Source organism: Otolemur garnettii, unplaced genomic scaffold, assembly GCF_000181295.1.
Source record: "Otolemur garnettii isolate 467f Iridium unplaced genomic scaffold, OtoGar3 scaffold00290, whole genome shotgun sequence".
Lineage (NCBI taxonomy): Eukaryota > Metazoa > Chordata > Mammalia > Primates > Galagidae > Otolemur > Otolemur garnettii.
Window position 1 is genome coordinate 45,358 of NW_003852685.1, and position 18,968 is coordinate 64,325.

Consider the following 18,968-nt stretch of genomic DNA (forward strand, 5'->3'; position numbering starts at 1 on the left):
AACTTCGTCACCTTCAGGGATTCCTATGAGGCGAATATTAGTTTTCTTCGAATTATCCAAGATCTATCTGAGTGAGAGATCAGTTTTTGCTTTCCATTTGTCATAATCTTTGGAAGTCTGGGTGCGTTCAAAGTCTTTGTCTTCAGTGTCAGAGATCCTATCTTCTGCCTGGTCCATCCTCTGATGGAGGGATTCAACATTACTCTTCAAATCTGTAACCTCGTTTCAGTGTATCGCAGTCCTTGATCATTTTATCTTTGAAATCATTTAATTCCTGGGACAGCTTATGAATGATTTGAAATTCTAGCTCCCTCTTTTCCTTCAACCTGTTGATCTTATTGGCTATCCAGATTCTGAACTCAATTCCTGACATCTCAGATATCTGTTTATGTAGTGGGTCTTCAATTGTGTCTGCCCCATCCTTCATTGGGGGGGGGGTTAATCTACTCTGGTTATTCTGGTTGCCAGAGTTTTTCCACTGATTTCGCCCCATGTTGAATTTCCACCTTTCGGAAACCGTCCCTAAAACCGTTCTGCCAGTGGCTTCTTCTAGTTTTCTCCTGGGCACAACCTGGCAAGGCCCCGGGAGGCGGGGCCAGAAGGCGGGGTGATGCAGCCCACCCCTGCAGGAGTCAGCGTTGATCTCAGGCTGCCAAGGCCCTGGGAGACGGGTGAGACCTGCCTCAGTGGAAGTCAGTTGTCCTCACTGGCCACCAAAGTCCCAGAGGTGGGTGCGTGGCTGGTGGGATGGCCCAAGCCTCCCCGGTAGAAGCTGCTGGAGACCGCAAGCTGGCAAGTCCCCAGGAGGCAGGTGCGCAGCTGTGCGACCCACCCCAGCTGAAGTCAGTTGCCCTCACGGGTTGCCAAAGCCCCAGAGGCCAGCGTGCAGCTGGCAGGACAGTACGACCCTCTCTGGCAGTTCTTGGTGGTTATTGAGGGTCGGGAGGTCCCAGGGGGCAGGCCCACGGCTGTGAGATCTGCCCCAGTAGAAGTCAGTTGCCCTCCCAGGCCAGCAAAGCCCCAGAGGTGGGCACGCCTCTGGCGGGATGGCGCGGTCCTCCCTGGCAGGTGCTGCTGGCGACCGCCAGCCGACAAAACCCTGGGAGGCAGGCACGCGACTGTGTGACCCGCCCCAGCAGAAGTCAGTTGCCCTCACTGGCCACCAAAGCCCCGGAGGTGTGCGTGTGGCTGGTAGGAATGTGTGACCCTCCCCGGCAGGAGTCTATGGTGACTGCGGGCCAGCAAGGCTCCAGGAGGCAGCATGCAGCTGCATGACCTCCCCCAGCAGAAGTCAATTGCCGTCAAGGGCCACCAAAGCCCCAGAGGCGGGGCATGGCAGGGCATGTAGCCCTCCCTGTCCGACGTCAATCCCGATCACCGGGGCCAAGACCCCAGGAAGTGCAGATAGCAGCCGGGGAGACAGCTGAGCACAGAATGTCCTGACTGAGGGGGATCGTCTGCATGCAGAAAGTGTGGATCAAGCAGATCTCCCAGTGAAGGATCGGGACAGGGGCTAGGTCTTGCAAGGGTGGGTGGATGCTGTTCTTGGATATCCTCTCACTGTCTCTGCTGGTAAGGGGAGGAAGGGTGGACAGGAAACTCAAAATGGCAGTGCGAACGCCAGTTCCACTTTTCTGCCTGGGGGAGGGTGTTCCAAGTCCCAGCCGGGTTCCTTCAGGGTGGTAAACTTCCCTGTCGGCAGCTCTCACTTGTGGAGTGAGAGGATAGGTCCTCAGTTTATTGGTGGCCTGTAGGAGACTCAGAGGAGCGGTTGAAGAGGAAACAAAGGAAAAGCACACCTTTGTTGAGGGAGGGGATGGGTGCTATTCCTTTGGAGTGAATTATGTACCTGTGGATTGTCCTGTAGGAGTCTCCACCTGTCTCAGAAGAGGTGTCCTGCCGGTATCACTCTTCCCTCTCAGCTGGGCTCCCAGTTTTCGACTTTCTTGGGGGTTTCTCTGGACTTTATCCTTTCCTCTGAACAGGAGCTTCTGTCGGAGGCTGGTGCCCCTCGGCCATCTTGACCACTCCCTCCTGAATTTCTGTATCTCTTTCAATGTTTGGGAATTTCTCCTCAATAATATCTGGGAGTAGAGAATCTGTGCTTTCATGACCATCCTCTTCTCCTTCAGGAATTCCTATAAGACGAATGTTTGAACTTTTGGAGTGTTCCCACAACTCTCTTAGGTAATGATTAGTTTTTGATCTTCATTTTTTCTGCCTCTTCCAGCATTTGAGAATGTTCAAAAGCTTTGTCTTCAATTTCAGAGATTCTTTCTTCTGCTTGCTCAACTCTATTACTGAGGGATTCTACCGCATTTCAAACCTCCTCAAATAACCTTTTTACTTCCTTGAGCTCTTCTATGTCTTTTCTCATTATGTTCACATCCATGATGATTTTGTCTTTGAATTCATTAAATTCGTGAGAGATGTTTTTAACAGCTCTTTGTATTCCTATTTCCATCTTTTTCTCCATTTTATTCATTTTCTTTGCCATCTATATTGTGAATTCTATTTCTGACATTTCAGCCATTTGTCTATGAATAGCATCTCCTGTTGTATCTTCTTTGTCATTCCTTGGGGGAGTTGATCTACTATAATAATTTATTTTGCCAGAGTTCTTCTGCTGGTTTGGCGCCATGAGTATTCTCTGAATTTTGGCAAGTAAAACATGTAGGGTCATATCGGTTTAGGGTGGATATCGGTCATATCCCAGGAAGCAGAGATAACCAGCCATTGTTATCTCCATTGGGGGTTGTTATTGCAGCTTTCCACATACAGCTTTACAAAGGTCCCTTTCAGAGATGCAGCCAGAGACTCTGAGGACCTTCTTGGTGTGATAGTGCAAGCAGGGTCAGTCTTGTAGTCAGCCAGCCTCTACCCAATCTTAGTGACTCATGGTATTAGGCTGACATCTCTCCTGGGGAGAGATACAAGCAACTGCAACTGCAACTGCATTGACCTGCCTCTCCACACCAGTGACAGCTGGAGGAGGACAGTCAGTCCCTTCCACTACAAAACTAACACTACTCAACCTCAGAGGGTCCCTGGGTGGACATCCCAGAATGAGAGTTCTACTCCAGTTGTCCTGGGAACTAAAATCACTGCTCAACAGGGAGAGTTCAAAGGGTCTCCAGAAATATGATAATAAAAATACACAGGGATTTCCTTCCCAATAACCTGAGGGGCTGGAGCCTGGTTCCCTCCAGTGAGCAATGGAATCAGGAAGGTATGCCCCACCAAAGTCAGTCCAGGGGTTTCAGTGCCTCTGCCCCCACCATGCACCACTGTAAGCAACCTCGACTGGCTGGAGCCTGGTTCCCTTCAGTGAGCAACAGAGACAGAGAGGTGTGCCCACCAAAGACAGACCAGGGGATTCAGCACCTCTACCCCCAATACACACTGCCACTGGCAACCCTAAGGGGCTATAGGCTGGATCTCTGCAGTGAGCGATGGAATCAGGAAAGTGAGCGGCCAAAGACCAGGGGTGTAGGTGCATCACTCACCATGCACCATCACAGTCCATTTCTCTCTCCTACAAATCCTCTCTCCACACCCCACAGCTTCCACTTGAGTCACTGTTTCTGTGCTGCTGTCCAGTGGCCAACACAATGCCCAGGCTTCTCAGGGCAGGTCTTCAGATGGCCAGGCAAGGGGGGAAGGGTGGGCTGGGAGTCCAAAATTGCAGAGAAAATATTTGTTCAATTTTATGCCAGGTAGGATGATGTCTAGGCTCACACATCGGACATCCCTGGAGAAGGAGGCCCAGTGTTTACAAGCTCTCTCTCGGGGTAAAATAAGAGGTCTTTTGTTTCCTGCTCACTGTCAGAGAGCCCACAGTGAGTCTCCCACTTGGGGGAGGGGTGTCTCATCCCCTTTCTAATGGGCTTTGTACCTGGAGTTTGTTTTCTTGGCGTCAAAGCTTGCCTGGACAGAGATGATGTGCCCTTGTCTATCTTCTTTCTTAGCTGATTTCCTCACCTTCAGCTTCATTGAGTCCATTCTATCTACTATCTATCCCTCTGACAGGAACCTCTGTCAATAGCTGCCTGTAGTTGACCATATTACTTCCTCCTCCCAGTGTTGGTTTTCTGCTGTCCCTGGCAGTGTATAATGGCTACTACCTTAAGCAGTAAAACTGTTTTTAATAGTTCAAGAATTTGATGCTCAGTTTACTTTCTTTATTTCCAAAAATAAGATATCTGCAGTCTTTCCAGATGGCTTCATGATTCACATACAAAAATTGACTTCATCATGCCAAATCTTATAGGCAATAGAAAAAGATAATTGAAAATATCTTCTATTTAAATATTAGTTATCTATTTTTTGAGACTTTGGGGAAAAAAAGAAGTTAACTGATGCTCCATACTGAACCTCAGAGTCAAAGCATTCTATGGTAGACACACTTTTATATGACAATGTGAATGTTACTTTTTGTAATATTATTATTATTATTGCTCAATATTTTGTTGCAGCAATCGTCTGATTTCTTTTCCGAATGTATTTATCTTCATTCATTCTTTATGAAGTATTTGTGTCTAGTTCTTATCTTAAACTTGGTTATTGTTATTAAATTTTAAGTCTTTTTAATTTTGTGAAGGCAAAAGACGGTGTTGCCCGCTCCCCAGAGTGATCCAGCCCTGAGTTCCCAGCTCTGGGCTGCTGGTTTCCACCCCGTGTCACGGCCACCCTGGCAGCATGCACTGAGCACGGATTCAGCCCCAGGTTCCCTGCGTGCTGCTGGTTGGCTGCCTGTGCTCGGACAACCTGGCGGCATTCTCCGAGTACTGATACAGCCCTGGGCTCCCTGCACGGCTGCTGGTTTGCTCCCAGTGCCCCGGCAACCCAGGAGGTACACACTGAGGACTGATTCAGCCATGTGTTCTTCGCTTGGCTGCTGGTTTGCTTCCCACACCCTGGTGATCTGGGCGGAGTGCACGGAGCTCTGATCCAGCCACAGGTTCACTGAGCAGCTGCTGGTTTCTCCTCATGTCCCAGACTCACCGGCAGTATGCGCCAAGGACAGATCCAGTCCCGTTTCCCCCACAGCTCCTGGTTTTCTCCCTGGACCCCAGCCACCCTGGCAGCACCCACCGAGGACTGATCCATCCCCACTTCCCTGCTCAGCTTCCGGTTGTTCCCTGCTCCCCAGAAACCCCGGCAAGGTGGTGCAAGGACTGATTGGACCATGCATTCACAGCACTTCAGGCCTGGTGCCCACAAACTGCAAGACAATAATCAGTAGAGAGGGAACCACATAGGAGTGGTGGTACCCCAAGGTGAACAGCAACAGCCGGAGGAGGGGGAACAATAAGGCACACACCCCTGAGGCTTTTCTGGGCAAATAGAGGAAGCTGGCATCTTCTCCAGTGGCAGCCACTGGCAGGACGGTTTTGGGACGGTCTCCAAATGGTGCAAATTCAGCATGGGGTGGGGAAAAATAAAAAGCCTCCAGTAATGTGAATAACCAGAGTAGATTAACTCCCCTAAGTAAGGATGGGGCAGATGCAATTGAAGATCCCATTCATAAGCATATGGCTGAGATGTCAGAAATAGAGTTCAGACTCTGGATAGCAAATAAGATTAACAGAATGGAGGAAAAGAGGCACTCAGAATTTAAAATTATTCAATAGCTGTCTCAAGAATTCAATGATTTCAAAGATAAAATGACCAAAGATTTTGAAACACTGAAGCAAGAGGTTGCAGCCCTCAAAGATCTAAAAAATACGGTAGAATTCCTTGGGAAGAGAATGGAGCAGGCAGAAGAAAGGAGGTCTCACATTTAAGACAAAGCTTTTGAACAGTACACAAGCGCACAAAGATGAAGAGCAATGGAGACCAAAAATGGACCACTCCCTCAGAGAGCTCTGGGATAATATGAAGAAAACTAATATTCACCTTATAGAAATCCCTGGAGGCGATGAAGTTACTTCACAAAATATAGAGGCTCTCCTCCATGAAATTATGAAAGAGAACTTTCCAGACATGCCAAGAGATTCTGAAATTCAGGTAGCAGACAGTTTCAGAACCCCAGTGCGACTAAATCTGAACAAGACATCCCCCAGGCACATCATAATGAACTTCACTAAAGTTAATATGAAAGAGAAAATTCTGAAAGCAGCTAGACATAAGAAACCATAACCTTCAAGGAGAAGAATATTACAATGACTGCAGATCTCTCTGCTGAAACCTTTCAGGCTAGAAGAGGGTGGTCATAGACTTTTAATCTCCTGAAATAAAATAACTTTTAACCCAGAATCCTATACCCAGATAAACTGAGTTTCATTTATGATGGAGAAATTAAATACTTTAATGACATCCACATGTTGAAGAAATTTGCCATAAGTAAACCAGCCCTCCAGGATATTCTGAGACCTATCCTTCATAATGATCAGCACAATCCTCCACTATATAAATAAACTCACTTTAGTAAATTTTGATCAAATTCCAATTTCAAAGTGGCAAAACGATTAACAATGTCCACTGGACTCTCAAAAAACTAGATTCCCAAAATTATACCAGGCTTATCAATATTTTCAATCAATGTGAATGGCTTAAATTGCCCTCTAAAGAGAAACAGGCTGGCTGCCTGGATACAAAAACTCAGTCCTGATATCTGCTGCATTCAAGAATCTCATTTTACTTTAAAAGACAAATATAGACTCAGGGTGAAAGGATGGTCATCTATATTCCAGGCAAATGGAAAGCAGAAAAAAGCAGAGTTGCAATTTTGTTCACAGATACAATAGGCTTTAAACTAACAAATGTAAACAAAGATAAAGATGGTCACTTTATATCTGTGAAGGGTAAGACTAAATATGATGATATTTCAGTCATCAGTATTTAAGCACCCAACCAGAATACACCTCAATTTATAAGGGATACTCTGATAGGCATGAGCAACTTGATCTCTCCCAGATCCATCATAGTCAGAGATTTCAATACTCCTTTGGCAGCGTTGGATAGATCCTCCAACAAGAAGCTTAGCAAAGAAATTTTGCATTTAAAATTAACAGTTCAGCATTAGGATTTAATAGACATCTACAGAACATTTCATACTAACAAAACTGAATATACATTTTTCTCATTAGCCCATGGAACATACTCCAAAATCGACCACATCTTAGGTCACAAGTCTACTATTTAGAGTATTTGTTAGAGTAGAGTATATTTGTCTTACCACAACAAATAAGTAAGTGAGGTGATGGTTATGCCTATCATTTTAATGTAAGCATTCTACGTTGTACATCAAATCAGCATATTGGACTCTGTAAAGGCATTAAAGTACACAGTTATGATTTAATTTAAACAAAAAATGAGGAAAAAATAAATCTGGGAAATGAAACAGTAAAATTCCTAGAAGAAAGTGTGGGAAAAACTCTTGAGGGTGTTGGCCTGATGAAATATATATTTTTTTGAAGAAAAATATTTTTTTGAATTTTTTATGAAGATTTCAAGTGCAATTGCAACAAGAACAAAAATAAACAAATGGGACTTAATTAAACTGAAAAGCTTCTGCACAGCTAAGGACACAACAATCAAAGGAAGTAGGTAACCTTCATAATGGGAAAATATATTTGCATGCAAATCTGACAAAGGTTTGATAGCTAAGATTTCTATAGCACTTAAATTAATTCAGAAAAATTAATTTGGAGCAGTTAACTAAGGACCTCTTATCTCACCCCATGGAAGAGACACCCCATCTATCACTGGGAAGAGACATGAACAGAACTTTCTCTAAGGAAGGCAGGTAAATGGCTAACAAACATTTGAAAAAATGTTCCTTATCCCCAATCATTAGAGAAATGCAGATCAAAATCACCCTGAGATATCACCTAACCCTGGTAAGATTAGCACACATCACAAAGTTCCAAAGTTGCAGATTCTGGCATGGAGAGAAAGACTTACACTGTTGGTGGGATTGCAAAGTCATACATCATCTTTGGAAAGAAGTATGCAGAATCCTCAAAGAACTCAAATTAGACCTATAGTTTGACGTTTGACCCTGCAATCCCATTACTAGGCATCCACCTAGAAGAAAAAAGTCATTTTATCATGAAAACATTTGCACTATATTGTTTACTGCAGTTCAATTTACAATCACCAAGATGTGGAAACAACCTAAATACCCATCAACTCGGGAATAGATAAAGAAACTATGATATATGTATACCATGAAATACTATTCAGCCATAAAAAGATGAAGTCTTCACATCATTTGTATTAACATGGATGAAGTTAAAACACAGTCTTCTTAGTAAAGTATCAGAAGAATGGGAAAGTAAATATCCATTGTACTAAATAGTAATATCAAGCCAATAGATGATCTATTTCACACCTCATAGGAGTCAAATTCAATTCAATTCAAGTTGTATGGAGGAGAAATGAGGGTGGGAGAGGAGGGTGGATTTGTGTGGTCCTACTTAATGGGCACAAAATAGGGGGTTGGGGCACACGTTTTGGTTGTATGAAAGAACTACAGGATGGACTCTACTTAACAAATTCAAATATTGTAACCCAGTTATTTATACTCTCACAAAACATTAATCTGTAATAAAACCATATGGGTATGTATGTGTGTGTATATATATATATATATATGTATATAGTTTTCCACATATATGTGAAAATTTATAAATCTTACATTGATGTCAAGAGTGGAGTCGAAATTGAACTGCAATAAACAATAGCCTCTACTCCCCTATTGACATCACTATAAGAGAAGTAAATTTAAGTGGTAAGATAAAATAAAAGCATAAAGTATGTAAACAAAGATGAGGTCTCACTCTTGCTCAGGATGGCCTTGAACTCCTGAGCTCAGGCAATCCATGTGCCTTAGCCTCCCAGTATGCTAGGATTAGAGGAAAAGTCCAGCTTCTACAATGGCCCAAGTGAATAAACTTACCAACAGACTTCCACAAAACAAGATGAACAGAATTCCATCATAATTACAAAGTCTCTCAATAAGTAAGAATGGCTCAAAGGAGCCATGGAATGGGGCACAGGCAGGCCGACTAAAGAAAAAGGCACAAAGCAAGTGTATGCTGTCTTCATGTATAAACTCCAATGAAAAAATGAGACTCAACCTGAAGGATTGGAAAACAATATTTCAGGTAAATACAAATCAGAAGAAAACAGAAGTCTCTACCCTACTGGCAGATACCTGGGGTTTTAAAATATCAAAATAAGAAAAGACAGTGACACTACATCCTGCTCAAGGGATCAGTATAATAGGAAAACATTTCAGTCTTAAATATTCATGTATCCAACTTAAATGCTCCCAGACATATGACATGAATCACTCTGAACAGTATGATATACTGTAACATCATAATAACTGGGAACTTCAAAGTTTCACTGACAGAACTGGACACATACTCCAAGCATAAACTAAACAAAGAAGTGTGGACTTAAATACAACTTTAGAACAAATGAGCTTAACAGACATACACAGAAAATCCCACCCCAATAATACTGAGTATATTCTCTTATTATCTCACATATAAATCTCCAAAATTGATCATATCCTAGGAGACAAATCAAATCTTAAATACAAAAGAATAGAAACTATATGTTCCAATGCAATCAGGCAAGAGAAGGATATCAAGGGAATCCAAACTGGGAGACAAGAGGTCAAATTTTCACTCATTTCTGATGATATGATCTTATACTTATAAAACCCCCTTAACTATGGGACTCCTGGAAGAGATCAAGAATTATAGTAATGTCTTGAGATATAAAATTAATATCTACAAATCAGCTCTTGTATATGTCAACAACAGTCAAACTGAGAACAAATCAAAGACATTTTCCTTTACAGTAGCTTCAAAGAAAATGAAATATATATACCTAAAAAAATATGTGAAGAGAACTGTGAAACCCTGAGAAAAGAAATAGTAGATGATATTAACAAATGGAAGAACATACCATGGTCGTGTCTGGGAAGAAAAACATTGTTAAAATTCACTTGCTATAGAAAGTTATCTACAGATTTAATGCAATCCTCCTTAAAGCACCCACAGCATAGTAAAAAAAATAGTACTAAAATTTATATGGAGCCAAGAAAATAAATAGCCAACACAATTCTAAGAAATAAAAACAAATCCAGAAGCATCCCATTGCCACACTTCAAGTTATACTACAAGTCTCTAGTGATCAAATAGCATGGTATTGGTATAAAAATAGAGATATTGCTATATTGAACAGAATAGAAAACCTAGAGAAATAAGCAGACACATATCACCATCTGATCTTTGATAAACTAAACAAAGGCATACACTGGGGAAAAGAATGCCTATTTAAGAAATGGTGCTGGGAAAATTGGTTAGCCACATGTAAAAGCCTGAACCTGGACCCACGCCTCTCATCACCTACAAAGATAAAAAAATATAAATCTAAGACACAGAATTATAAAGCCTCAAAAAGAAATGTAGGAAAAACTCTCGATGACATTGGCCAGGAACAAGATTTTATGAACAAGACCCTCTTAACAATTGTAGCAACACCAAACGTAAATACACGGACCATGATCAAGCTAAAATGTTTCTGCACAGCTAAGGGAACAACAACTAAAGCCAACAGACAACCTTTATAATGGGAGAAGATATTTGCATGTTAAGAATCTGAGAAAAATCTAATAACTGGAATCTACAGGAAACTCCAATTAATCAACAAGAAAAGAGAAAACCCCATTTATCATTGAGTAAGAAACATGAAGAGAATCTTCACCCTAAACAATAGCCAAATGGCAAAAAATACATGAAAAAATGCTCATCATTACAAATCATCAGAAAATGCAAATCAAACCACCTTGAGATATCATGTACCCCCTGAAAAAATAGCACACATCACAAAATGCCAAAGCTGCAGCTGCTGATATGGGTGCAGAGAGAAGGGAACAATTTTACACTGTTGGTCAAATTGCAAACTATGTAGCCCTTTTGGAGAGAAGTGCGGAGAATCCTCAAAGAGCTAAATATTGACCTTCCGTTTGATCCCGCATTCCCATTAATAGGTATCTACCCAGAAGAAAAAAAAAAAATCATTTCATTATAAGGACATTTGCACATCAATGTTTACTGCAGCTTAATTCACAATCACAAAGATGTGGAGACAACCCAAGAGTCCATAAATCCATGAATAGATAAATAAACTGTGGTATATGTACATCATGGAATAATATTCAGCTACAAAAATATGAAGAGTTCACAGTTTCATATCTACCTGAAAGGGTTTGGAGAATATCCTTCAAGTAAAGTATTGCAAGAATAGAAATGCAAGCATCCATTGTACTCAATACTATTATGAAACTAGTAGATGAACAACTACATGCACACAAGAGAGAAAAACACATTTAAATTCAATAAGGGGAAAGGAAAAGGAAGGGTAAGGGCAACTGTGGTAAGCTCTCATTTATCAGGTTCAGCATAGGATTATATGGCACACCTCCTGAGTGAGGGATTCACCTGCAACTTAGACGTTATTTAAGGAATGCAAACAATGTACTCTGATTGTATATACTCATAAATTAATCTTATTTAAAAAAAAATCAATTGAATTTGTATATTGACTTGGTATCTTACAAACTTGCTTTAATTACTTATTAGTTCCAGAAGTTTTTTACTCACCTTTGAAATTTTCTAATATAATCATTTTATCCATGAAAAAGACAGTTTTGTTTCTTACAAATCTGAATATATTCTCTTTTTCCTTGTCTAACTGAGTTAGTGATGACTTTCCATATGATGTTGAATAGGAGTGGTGAGAATGGACTTCATTGCCTTACTCCTAATCTTAAGGAAACACCATTCAGTCTCTCACCATGAAGTATGATGTTGGCTGTAGAGATTCTTTATGTAGATGCTCTTTATCAAATTGAGGACTTTCTCTTTAATTCCTGCTTTGCTGAGAATTTTTTGTTTTTTTTCATGAATTGAGGGCTGGATTTTTGTCAAATGCCTTTCCTACATCTATTCATATGATCATACAATTTTCCTCTTTTAGTCTTTTGATATAATTGGTTACATTTATTGATTTTCAAATGTTGAACCAGTCTTTCATACCTGTAATAAATCTCACTTGGCCATGGTGTGTAATTCTTTTGATAAATTGTTATATTCTCTTTGATAATATTTTGTTGAGAAGTTTTGCATTTATGTTCATGAGAGTTATTAATCTGAAGTTTTCCTGTGTTAGAATGTCTTTTTTTCTGATTTGGGTTATTAGAGTCATGCTTCCCTCATTAAATCAGTGTTTATTCTGCCTTTGTTTTTTGGAAGATATTGTATAAAATTGACATAATTTCTTCCCTAAATTTTTGGTAGAATGCACCAATAAATGCATTGGGGCCTGTTGCTTTCTGTTTTGGAAGACTATAAATTATGTATTAAATTTCTCTAATAAATATAGGCCTTTTCATATTATCAACTTCTCCTTGTGTGAACTTGATAGACTGTGTCTTTCAGGGAATTAGTCTTTTTCATCTGAGTTATCAAAGATCAGTAAGTGATGATTTCTCTTTCATTTCTGATATTGATAATTTGCTTCTTCCCCTTTTTTCTTTCTAGTGAACCTTAAATATAGCAATCTTTTCAAAGAACCAGATTTTAGCTGTCTTAATTTCTTTCTATTGATTTTCTGGTTTTAACTTTATTGATATGTCCTCTAACTTTTATTTCTTATCTTCTGTTTACTTTGGATTTAATTTGCTCTTCTTTTTCTAGTTTCCTAAGATGATAGTTTGGATTATTGATTTGAGGACTTTTTAACTTATAACATCGCATTTAGTGCAATAAATTTCCCTCGAAGCACTATTTTTGATGCTCTCACCAATTTTGATGCTGCATATCCATTTTTGTTTATTTTTAAATTTCTCTTGAGACTTCGTTTTTAGTTTCTGTGTTATTTAGAAGTGTGTTGTTTAATCTCTAAGGATTTAGTCATTTTCCACTTGTCTTATTGTTATTGATTTCTAATTTAATTCCAATGTGGTCTGAGAGCGTTTTTTGTATGATTTCTATTCTGTTATGGGATAAAATATTCAATAGGTGTCAGTTAGAGCCAAGTGATTAATGGTACTTTCCAGTTCAACTATGTCCCTACAGAATTTCTGCCTACTGGATCTGTAAATTATCAATATAGAGGTGTTGAAGTCTTCGATTATATCTACTTATATTTTTGTGATTATTTTCATCATGTACTTTTTTAATCCTTGAAATATTTAATCATTTTAAATAGTTATCCTTTCCTGATCCTAAAATTGCAAATACTAGTTTTTGCTACTATCTCACTAAATCACATATTATGAGTTTTTATTTATTTTTTCGTGTGTATTCATTCACCCATTCTTTTTATTTCAGATTAATATAAGGCACATATGATTAGATTACATTATTTGTTTTTTGTTAGATAATGTCCCAATTGTAGTTGACTCCTTCACTCAGGAGGTGTGCCATATTCCCTTAAATTGTGCCCATTAGATAAGAGCTAACTGAGCCACTTCTCTGCTTTCCCCCTACCCCTTCTTGACTTTAATTTTCTTTTTTTCTTGTGTGATCATGTATTTGCTCATCCACTAGTTTCAAATTAGTGTTGAATACATGGTGTTCTTGTTTTTACATTCTTGAGATACTTTAATAAAAATAATGCTCCTCAACTCCTTCCAGGTAAATAGAACAGATACAAAGTGTCTATCTTTTTCTGTCTGAATAGTATGTATATCACAGTTTCCCAATCTATCCATAGGTACTCGGGTTGTTTCCACATCTTTGCAATTATTAATTGAGCTGTGATAAACATGTGAGTGCAATTTTCCTTATGATAAAATGATTTTATTTCTTTCTTGGTAGATACTTAGTAATGTTGCAAGATCAAATATAAGGTCTACTTGTAGCTCTCTGAGGATTATCCATACTTCTTTTCAAAAAGGCTGTATTAGTTTTAAATCTGACCAACAGTGTATAAATGGTCCCTTTTCTATGCATCCATGCCACCATCTTCCAAATGTATATTTATGCTCTTTTTGACGCTCATACACAATAAGGACTGTTATGTCTTCCTGAAGTATAGACTACTTTTATTTGCTTCAATCAGTTTAATATTAGGGTAAAAGTAGGTTACATTGTTCATGTGTGTTTCTCAGGTAAAGTCCAAATTATACTGGAGCCCTTCTTCCAACAAGTGTGCTGTATATACTTACATTGTGTCCATTAGGTGAGAGCTTACCAATCACCCTCCCTCCTTCCCTTTCCCATTTCCTTACTCTCCCCCACTTGAATATACTAGTGTTTTTCTCTTATATAGGTGAGTAGTTGTTTTTATACTGGTTTCATATTAGTATTGAGTATGGTGGATATTTGCATTTCCATTCTTGTGATACTTTACTAAAAAGAATGTGTTTCACCTTCATTCAGGTAAATAAAAGAAGATGTAAAGTCTCTATCTTTTTATGGCTGAATAATGTTTCATAAATATACATACTCCACAGTTTATTAATTTGTTCGTGGGTTAATGGGCACTTGGGTTGCTTCTACATCTTGGCAAATGTGAACTGAGCTGCTATAAACCTAGTTCAAATATCCTTGTGATAATTTTTTTTTTTTCTCCTGGGCAGATATATAGTAAAGAGATTGTAGATCAAATGGAAGGTTGACATTTAGCTCTTGGAAAATTCTCCATACTTCTTTCCATAAGGCTGTATTAGTCTTCAAGGTGACCAGTATTGTAAAAGTGTTCCCTTCTCTCCACATTGGCACCAGAATTTGCAGGTTTATGATTTTTTGATGTGGGATATACTTACTAGAGTTAGGTTTTTATTGGCATCTCTCTGATGATTAGAGACAATGAACATTTCTTCATGATTTTGTTTGCATTTGTGTCTCCTTCAGAGAAGGTTCTCTTCTTGTCTCTTGCCCTTTATGCTTTTGTTGTTGATTAATTGAGTTCGCTGTAGATTTCAGTAATCAATCCTTTGTCAGATTCATAACACGAAAACATTGTTTCCCACTCTGAATGCTATCTATTTGCTTTAATTGTTGTGTCCTTGGCTGTCCAATTTTTTTTTACTTATATTAAGACCATTTTATTTATTTTTGTTGTTGTAATTTCCAATTGAATCTTATTCATAAAATCCTTCCCCAGGCTGGTATCATCTAGAGTTTTCCCCATACTTTTATCTAGAATTTTTATCATCTCCTTCATCCATCTTCAGTAAATTTTTTTAAGTGGTGGAAGGTGAGGTCCAGTTTCAATCTTTTACATGTGGTTAACCAGTTGTCAAAGCATCATTTGTTGAGAATCATCATTCTCCAGTGTATGCTTTTGTAAGGTTTATCAAAGATCAAATAGTGGTAAGAGGCTGGTTTCGTCTCTAGGTTTCCTATTCTGTTCCACAGATCTATGTCTCTATTTTTTGTGCCAATACCCTGTTGTTTTGATCACAGTGGACTTCTAGTATAACCTGAAGTCTGGAAGAGTGACACCTCTGGATTTGTTTGTATTAGCAAGGGTTTCTTTGGCTATATGTTTTTTTTTTTTCAGGTTTCATAAAAAATGAAGAACTATTTTTTCAAGTTCTTCAAAGTATATTATTGGTGTCTTAATCGAAACTGTATTCAATCAGTAGATTGCTTTGGGTAGTACAAACATTTTCACAATGGTGATTCTCCCCAGCCAAAAGCATGGCATGGTCTTCTTTTTGTTAATGTCTTCTGTGATCTCTTTTCTCAGGGTTTCATAGTTTTTCTCTGTATTGATCCTTCATCTCCATTATTACATATATTCCCAAGTATTTCATTTTCTTTGAAGCTAGTCTGAAGGGAATTGTGTTCTTTATTTGTTTCTCAGATTTATTCTTTTTGGCATATATAAACTCTAATGTTTTATGGACATTGATTTTATACTCCACAATGTTAATCTATTTGTTCATAACTTGCAGAAGTTTTGTGGTTGAGTCTCTGGGATTTTCAAAGTATATGATCATATCATGGGCAAAGAGAAAGAGTTCAACCTCTTCTGCCTTTATTTGGATGCCCTTAATCTCCTTCTCTTGCCTGATTGCATTGGCTAGAACTTCCAGCACTATGTCGAATAATAGTGATTACAGTGTACATCCTTGTCTGGTTCCAGTTGTAAGTGTAAATTTACTCCATTCAGTATGATTTTGGCTGTGGGTTTATTTCATATGGCTTTGATGAGTTTAAAAAATATCCCATCTATGCCTAATTTCTTAAGTGTTCTTGTCAGAAAACAATGCTAAACTTTATTGAATACTTTTTCTACAACTCTTGAGAGGATCATTCTTTCTTTTTGCTTGTATTTATGTGGTGAATCGCGCACGTGTGTGACTGTGTGTGCATTGCCTGGACACCTAGTGATGCCTCAGTGTTAGGATCTGAAAAAGTTAAAAAAAAAGTCTACTTCCTGCTCTGCATGTGATGGGTGAAAGGAAGTAATTAGCTGGCTGCCGTGGAGACTTGATCTTGATTTCATGGTTTGTTTGAGTTCAATCTGTGCTTGATTATTGCACAAGTACTGACCTATCACTAGGGTGAGAGAGCCAAAACACCAAAGGTTACTTTACACGAGGGACACAGCTTAGTCTTCTAAACAATTCCCTGAGGCCACACAGGGGTCTGTGGACGGGGAGACATCTGTCCAACTAACTCACATCTCTGCGGAAGCCCAAGCCCAGCCTGCTGGGGAAACCAGAACTGTTGGTACATGCTGAGAACCTGATGGGCCACTCCCAGACAGTGCCCCCATGCTCAAATACTATGTTGTTCTCCACCATTCTTCCTGATGGTTCTCCCTCGAGGGCAAACCTTCCATCACTGGGCCAACCACAAGCTGGTAAAGGGCTAAAACCTACCCACTGGGAACCTCTGGAGATCTCTCCCAGACTCAGTCCTATCCAGAAGTTCCACGGGGTCTTAGTCCCTGACTGTTTCTCCTCACTACCCTTTCCTGGAGTGATGAACCCTCCTGGAGCTTAGTTGGGTCCCAACCTGCCCCTGCCCCATAGTGCCATGTAGGTGTGGGGAGGGAGACACTCCTGTGGGCTTAAATACTCTGGGATTCCAACGTTTAGTCTTTGTCCATGGGCCACCATGCTTCCTTTCACTGCTTTCCACATCAGCCTTCCTCCTCTCCCCACTTCCTGGTCTCGTGGAGTCCCTCACTGTCTCACTGTGCCTTGGAAATTCTGTTCCTATGCAGGACAGGAGAGTAAGAAGTGGCTGGAAGCCCCCTTCCTGGATCACACAGATCACACAGAGAGAAGCTAATGAGGAGATATTATGCACCATCCAGGAAGTTCTTTAGAGTTCCTCTGACTCCTTTCTCATTATGTAATTTTCCTCCCTATCACTAATAACTTTCCTAGATCTGAAGGCTGCTTTGTTTGAAGCTAATATAGCTACTCAAGTTTTCTTTTAATCAGTGTTAGCATTTTACATCTTGCTCTATAGCTTTGTGATTATTCTGTGTCTTTTCATTTACAGTAGATTTCTTGTAGACAAAATATAGTTGGGTACGGGTTTTTAGTCTACTTTGATAGCTTCTGTCTTTTATTGGTATATGTAGACCAATGATACAGCAATTATTTATATGTTTCAATTAATATCCACCATATTTGTTAGTGTTCTCTATTCATTGATCTTGTTATTTACTTCTTCTTTTGTATTACACTCTTTCCTTCCTTCTTTGGTTTTATCATCTCCTTGAGGAAGGACAAATACATCTTATATTCTTAGTTATCCTGAGAAAGTAGCAGGCAGGAAGGGGTGGAGCATGAAGACAGAAGGTAAGGACATTTAGCTGAATCTTCCTAGAGCAAAAGGGCAGAAGGAGAGGGCTGAATAAGTCTTGATGTGGAATATCGATGTACAGCAGTGGTTCAGATTGTGCAGCATGGAGGTGGATAGTTGGATTTGGCCAGAACTGCAGAGAACTAACATACTTGGGCAAGTTTCTGTGAGCATGTCCAGGCCACAATAGCAGTGGCAGCAGCAACAGCAGTGAGGGGGAAGATCCCAGAAGAAACCTCTTGCAGTTTTCGGTTCTTGGGGGCAGTTAGGCAGTGTTCTCCCAAATGGAATTTGGTGGCCAGATTGGAGTGCTAGCTAGAGCAGCTGTACCGGGGTTTGGCAACCAGTGAAGCATCCATAGGAAAAAAGTTCCCAGACAGGGGGAAACCATTGTGGGAAAAGGCGCCAGCCACTTATATAAGTGGGCATCTTGCTGGGCATCTGCAGGGAGCATACCTTTACTTCCTTTGCTTCTGTCAGGCTCAGGGACTCTGAAAAAGATTGGAAAAGTGGGGACTCCTGAATGGAATTTGGGGTCCAGCTTGGGTTATTGTCTAGAGAGGTCCAAGTGCAGTTTGGCAGCGGGTGAAACATCCATACAGGGAGAGTTCCTGATCAGGGAGATGCCATTGTGCTGAACGGCACTAGAAGCCTATGTAGGCAGGCCTCTTTCTGGGGGCCTAAGGCATGGTGTTCTGAGTTCTGCCCACAGGCAGCTGACCTTCACTTGGGACTGGCGCAGGGACTCCCACTCTCCACGGAAATTGTTGTAGGGGTAATCTGTGTGACCTGCTTCTGAAGAATTGTTAAGAACTGTGGAATCCCAGATCTGTGGGGGCTGAATGCTGAGGTGAACAGCGATAACCAAGAACAAGTAAGCTGACAAAATGCTCTAAGCCTGGGAACCAGAGAAAGGTTAACAGCTGTGTTGTTTGTTTGCGCCCCCAACCCATACACAGTGCCACCTGGTGTCCAGGAAGTATATTGCCGCAGAATATATTCCTACAAATGTCAAATCTCTATATCATGTGTGTGTATATATATATATATATGTAGACACATATATATAGACACACACACATATATATACACACACACACATATATATATATATATAGAGAGAGAGAGACATATATATAGAGAGAGACAGACACACTCCTTACA

At 40.1% G+C, this 18,968-nt stretch overlaps 1 protein-coding gene across 1 annotated transcript in view; it reads left to right on the forward strand.

Moving 5' to 3' along the window:
* Positions 1 to 1,046: 1,046 nt before the first annotated feature.
* The window catches only part of LOC100945658 (60S ribosomal protein L19-like), a 30,368-nt gene continuing 12,446 nt past the window's right edge, over positions 1,047 to 18,968 (forward strand). Inside the window, exons 1-3 of the mRNA XM_012813693.2 lie at positions 1,047 to 1,199; positions 2,768 to 2,853; positions 4,601 to 4,852. Coding sequence (XP_012669147.1) covers positions 1,047 to 1,199; positions 2,768 to 2,853; positions 4,601 to 4,852 — 491 coding nt within the window. The remainder of the gene's footprint in view (positions 1,200 to 2,767; positions 2,854 to 4,600; positions 4,853 to 18,968) is intronic.